Source organism: Solanum verrucosum, unplaced genomic scaffold (assembly GCF_900185275.1).
Source record: "Solanum verrucosum unplaced genomic scaffold, falcon-dt-bn FXZP01000064.1, whole genome shotgun sequence".
In the NCBI taxonomy this organism is placed as follows: Eukaryota; Viridiplantae; Streptophyta; class Magnoliopsida; order Solanales; family Solanaceae; genus Solanum; species Solanum verrucosum.
The window spans coordinates 1,055,436-1,061,572 of NW_026020144.1; the positions used below are offsets into that span (position 1 = coordinate 1,055,436).

General features: G+C 41.5%; 1 protein-coding gene across 1 annotated transcript; it reads left to right on the top strand.

Moving 5' to 3' along the window:
- Positions 1 to 4,428: 4,428 nt before the first annotated feature.
- Positions 4,429 to 4,941, top strand: LOC125827895 (uncharacterized). Its single transcript, XM_049507234.1, has one exon. The coding sequence runs from the start codon at positions 4,429 to 4,431 to the stop codon at positions 4,939 to 4,941; it is 513 nt and encodes a 170-aa protein (XP_049363191.1).
- The last annotated feature ends 1,196 nt before the right edge of the window (positions 4,942 to 6,137 follow it).

The following is a 6,137-nucleotide window of genomic DNA, read 5'->3' on the forward strand; positions in this document are numbered from 1 at the left end:
GAAGAACTAACTCAGGAGACACGAAGAAAGGAGAACCAGAAAAGGCCGATCACAGAAGGTGAGGCTGAAGAGTTTTGGCGAAGAATGCAGCCTAAGGAGTATTCCATTGTCAAGCATTTGGAGAAGACTCCCGCTCAAATTTCTGTTTGGGCTCTATTAATGAGTTCTGAGTACCATCGAAAAGCACTGTTGAAGGTACTTGATGAAGCATACGTGCCGACAGGAACAAGTGGTGAAAATCTGGCCGCCATGGTAAGTCATGTCATTGGGTGTCATCAAATCTCTTTCCGAGAAGAAGAGTTGCCACTCGAAGGGGTTATGCACAACCGTGCCTTGTATATCACTGTCAAATGCAGGGACAAGTTTGTAGCTCGAGTATTGATTGATAATGGGTCAGGGCTCAATATCTGCCCATTATCAACCCTGACTCAGCTAAAATATGATATAGGAAAAATCCGTCAAAGCCGCATGAATGTAAGAGCGTTTGATGGTTCGCAAAGAGAGACCTAGGGGAAGTAGACTTGTGTATCCAAATGGGGCCTGCAGAATTTGTCACTGAATTCCAGGTGATGGGTATATCTACAAGTTACAACTTATTGCTAGGAAGACCATGGATCCATGCTGTTGGAGCAGTTCCATCCACATTGCATCAGCTTTTGAAGTTCATCTGGGAGGACCATGAAATTGTCATTCATGGTGAAGGGAGTGACCGTAGGTACCCTGGTTTTTCCATTCCAGTGATTGAAGAGACTTCTCAGGGTACTGATTTTCACATGGTGGAGATAATGAATGCTGCTTTTGAAGACACGACACTGCAAGTACCAATGCCGCAAGTGTATAAAATGTTAGCTGTAACTATGCTGAGAAGTGGTTTTGAACCTGGGCGTGGGTTAGGCAAGAATTTGGATGGCATATCCGAACCTCTTCCTATACCACTTCAAAATTTTCGATTCGGTATCGGTTATGCCCCAACAGAGGAAGAATTGTTTGAAGCAGAAACAAGGAAGAAACATGACTGTGATATACCGAAGCCTATTCCAGTATTGTACCAGTCATTTGTTGCTAAAACTTTAGAGCCTGAGATTAATGGTCTAGGGGAAGGGATGGGAAGATTGTTTGATGAAGAAGATTGTGTTGTGATCTCGACAGAATGCACAACAACACCCACCATCCGAGATGCCGGACCTGGAGAGATGCTGCAGAATTGGATGGCCACTCCACTTATGATCCATCGAATGGCTTGGTAGACAAAGACAAGATTTGAAGTTTATTTTTGAAAATCGGTGTTGTTCGGAGAGGCCCGAAACCACCATTTATGTCACTTTATTTTTCATCGTAATGTTTAAAAAGGAAATGACTCATGAGTCATGACCAAAGTTTGTACGCCTTTTTAAAATTCCAATGAAAGCCTCGTTTATTTTAAATTGATTATCTTGTCATTGCGAATTATTCTGCAACAAATACATTTAAACTCTTTCCATCTAACATGGTTGATTTGTTGTTCTTTTCAGTAAAAATGAATCTAAACCTGCCAATGTCATGACATGTCACGAACACGGCGAACCAAGTAGGGTCGATGACGATGAGTGTGAAGAATATGATGAGGAAACTATGATGCCTGAACACCTTACCGAGGACTTGAGGCAACTTGAAGACGATAAAAAGCCCAATCTGGATGAAACAGAGACAGTAAACTTGGGAGATGACGGGTCGATCAGAAAAACCCGAGTCAGTGTTCATTTGGCAGCAACAGAAAGAGAAGAATTGGTCAAGCTGCTCAGACAATACATCGATGTGTTTGCCTGGTCTTATGATGATATGCCAGGGTTAAGCACTGATATTGTTTCCCACAAGCTGCCTATCAATTCAGAGTACTGTCCAGTAAAGCAGAAAACTAGAAAGTTCAAGCCCGATCTGAGTTTAAGGATAAAAGAGGAGGTCATGAAGCAGATCGAATCAAAAGTCGTTGAAGTGACCAAGTATCCCACTTGGCTGGCTAACATTGTTCCAGTGGCGAAGAAAGATGGAAAAATCAGGATATGCGTGGATTATCGGGATCTCAACAAAGCAAGTCCGAAAGATAATTTCCCTTGCCAAACATCCACATACTCATCGATAATTGTGCTAAGCATGAGCTGCAATCTTTTGTAGATTGCTTTGCGGGATACCACCAGATTCTAATGGATGAAGAAGATGCAGAAAAAACAGCATTCATCACACCTTGGGGAGTCTACCATTATCGAGTGATGCCGTTCGGCCTCAAGAATGCTGGAGCCACTTACATGAGAGCTATGACCACCATTTTCCATGATATGATCCACAAAGAAATTGAGGTGTATGTGGACGATGTCATCATAAAATCCCGCGAGAGTTCGGATCACCTGACACACTTGGAAAAGTTCTTTAACAGGTTACGTAGGTATGATTTGAAGTTGAACCCAGCCAAATGTGCATTTGGAGTACCTGCAGGGAAGTTACTCGGATTCATAGTTAGCAGAAGAGGTATCGAGCTTGATCCTTCCAAATCAAGGCAATTCAAGACTTACCTCCTCCAAAGACTAAGAAGGAAGTAATGAGTTTTCTGGGGAGACTGAATTACATCAGTCGATTCATAGCTCAATCGACGGTGATATGTGACCCATATTCAAGTTACTACGAAAAGATGCGCCAACCAAATGGACCGAAGAATGTCAGAAGGCTTTTGACACCATCAAGAGTTACCTTTCGAATCCACCAGTGTTGGTGCCACCACGTGCAGGCAGTCCTTTGCTATTGTATTTATCCGTCTCAGACAATGCATTCGGGTGTGTGTTGGGACAACATGATGAGACCGGAAGAAAGGAGAGAGCTATATACTATTTGAGCAAGAAGTTCACATCCTATGAGGCCGTTACACCCTTTTAGAGAGAACTTGTTGTGCTTTGACTTGGGTTGCTCAGAAATTGAGACATTATCTGTCGGCTTATACAACACATCTCATTTCGAGGATGGACCCGCTCAAGTACATATTTCAGAAAGCAATGCCCACAGGAAAGCTAGCAAAGTGGCAAATGTTGTTGAGTGAGTTCGATATTGTGTACATGACTCAGAAAGCAATCAAGGGCAAGCTTTGGCAGATCACCTTGCTGAAAACCCAGTAGATGAAGGATATGAACCACTTAGAACATATTTCCCTGATGAAGAAGTATTGTTTGTAGGGGAAGACATATCAGAATCATATCCTGGGTGGAGAATGTTTTTGATGGAGCAGTAAACTCTATAGGATCAGGAATTGGAGCAGTGTTGATATCTGAATCAGGGCAACATTATCCAGCAACAGCAAAGCTTAGATTCCGATGCACTAATAACATGGCTGAGTATGAAGCATGTATTCTTGGCATTAGAATGGCTCTTGACATGAATGTTCAAAATTACTGATAATTGGTGATTCAGACTTGTTGATTCATCAAGTTCAAGGAGAATGGGCGTGAAGAATCCTAAAATCTTACCATACGTACAATTGGTACAAGATTATGCAAAAGATTTAGGAAGACCGAGTTCAGACACACACCGAGAATACAGAACGAGCTTGCTGACGCCCTTGCAACCATATCGTCCATGATACAACATCCAAAAAAGTTATATCGATCCATTGAGATAGTTTAAAAGAACAACCAGCACATTGTTCACATGTGGAAGCAGAATGGGATGGGAATCCATGGTATATCGATGTGAAAAAGTACTTAGAAGCTGGCGAATATCCGGAAAAAGCAACAAGTATTCAAAAGAAAACAATCCGAAGAATGGCAAACAACTTCTTCTTGAATGGAGAGTTCTTTATAAGAGGACACCCGATCTGGGATTACTGAGATGTGTGGATGCTGCAGAAGCCACAAAATTGCTTGAAGAAGTGCACGCTGGAGTGTGTGGGACGCACATGAATGGGTTTACATTAGCAAAGAAAATCTTAAGGGCGGGATACTTCTGGATGACTATGGAAAATGATTGTGGTCGATTTGTCCAAAAATGTCATAAATGCCAGGTACACGGAGATCTGATCAAAGTACCACCCCACGAGCTCAATGCGATGAGTTCCCCTTGGCCATTTACAGCTTGGGGCATGGATGTTATTGGACCTATTGAGCCTGCGCCTCAATGGTCATAGGTTCATTTTGGTCGCCATTGATTACTTCACAAAGTGGGTCGAAGCTGCTTCCTACAAAGCTGTGACAAAAAAGTTGTGGCCGATTTTGTTCGCAACAATTTGATATGTCGTTTTGGAGTTCCAGAGTCTATCATCACAGACAATGGAGCAAATCTGAATAGTCACTTGATGAAAGAGATATGTGAACAATTCAAAATTACCCACCGTAATTCAACTGCATATCGTCCTCAGATGAATGGAGCTGTGGAAGCTGCTAATAAGAATATCAAGAGGATACTGAGAAGATGATTGACAACTACAAATGTTGGCATGAAAATTTGCCTTATGCTTTGCTAGGCTACCGCACCACAATCCGAACCTCAACTGGAGCAACTCCTTACCTATTGGTATACGGAACAGAAGCAGTGATACCAGCTGAAGTTGAGATACCATCTTTAAGGATTATTCAGGAAGCTGGATTGAGCGATGCCGAATGGATTCGTGACCGATATGAGCAATTGGCATTGATTGATGAGAAAAGAATGAGTGCCGTTTGTCATGGCCAGCTGTATCAACAGAGAATGACTCGTGCTTTCAATAAGAAAGTAAGAGTTCGAACATTTGAGGTAGGCCAATTGGTGTTGAAACGCATTTTCCCTCATCAAGACGAATACAAAGGAAAGTTTGCACCTAACTGGCAAGGACCGTATGTTGTCCACAAAGTACTATCAAGAGGAGCCTTGGTTCTAGCGGAGATGGACGGTCAGGTGTGGCGCAAAGCTATCAATTCAGATGCTGTTAAGAGATACTATGTGTGAAACCTTCAATTTGTATTTTCTTGTAATTTCCTTGTAATCGTTCTATTTGCTTGTAATCGCGTCGTTTTAGATTTTATCCCTCTTGCAATGAACTACGTGCGACCTGAATTCTCAAAATGAGATACGTAGGCGGCCTATGTCGGCCTCGGTCACCCATTTATCAATTCGTAATGTTTTCTTAGTACTTGAACTACGTTCGACCTGAATTCTCGAGAATGAGATACGTAGGCGGCCTATGTCGGCCTCGGTCATTTCCTTATAAAATTTTCTTTTTTGTCACTTCTCGAGATGGGAACTACGTTTGACCTAATTCCTGTCTCAACAGGATACGTAGGCGCCACAAGGGTTCGGTTATATTCCCAATAAGATTTCAATTTCCCCTCACAATGGAAACTGGGACGAATTTTTGAGAAAACCTCAAAAATTCTACAAGAAGTGTCATTTCCTACAAACAAGAGTCAATATCATATTGAAATATGCAACTAGGGATAATTTTGAGGAGATCTCAAATGCAAGACTCCCGTGATCATCATCAGATTTGTTTTCGAAACATCTAACTGGGACAGAATTTTTGAGAAGGACCTCAAAAATTCCATCAAGGATACTCGGACCTTCGAAGTCAACTTTAATTGCCTCAAATTGACGTGTTCTTAAAGGGTTTTAAGTTGCCAGCAAGCTACCTGTCATATCACAATCTGAGACAAAGGGTTTTGTTCGTGTCGTGCATGTCGTGACAATTAATTGGCAGAGATTTTCTTTAAAACTACTTTTCAAAAACTTCATACCTAGCAAATGTTTTAATATGATCTTGTCTTTTGTCTACTGTAATGCATTGGACCTACCAGACAAAGTTGCAGAGATAACGAGACCAGGAGCAAGGCGATTTCAACACAGATCAGTGTTCCAAAACTAACATGTTTTTGTGGATGCAGGGTATAATGAGATCATCAAATGAACTATGTTTACCAACCAACCAGTTCAGGAGAACATATCCAGCAAATATCAATTAGTTGTGAGATACCGATGGAAATTATGTTATGATCAAAAAGTACCTATCATCATATCAAATATGGATGAAAGACGACGTTCATAGTCAAATTCATATTCAAATTGCTGAGAGGGCCATTCATATTCAAGTTGCCGAGAAGGCCATTCATATTAAAATTGCCGAGAAGGCCATTCATATTCAAACCGCC

Coding starts and splice junctions, on each gene's coding strand:
- LOC125827895 (XM_049507234.1), top strand. CDS start 4,429: ATGATTGACAACTACAAATGTTGGCATGAAAATTTGCCTTATGCTTTG.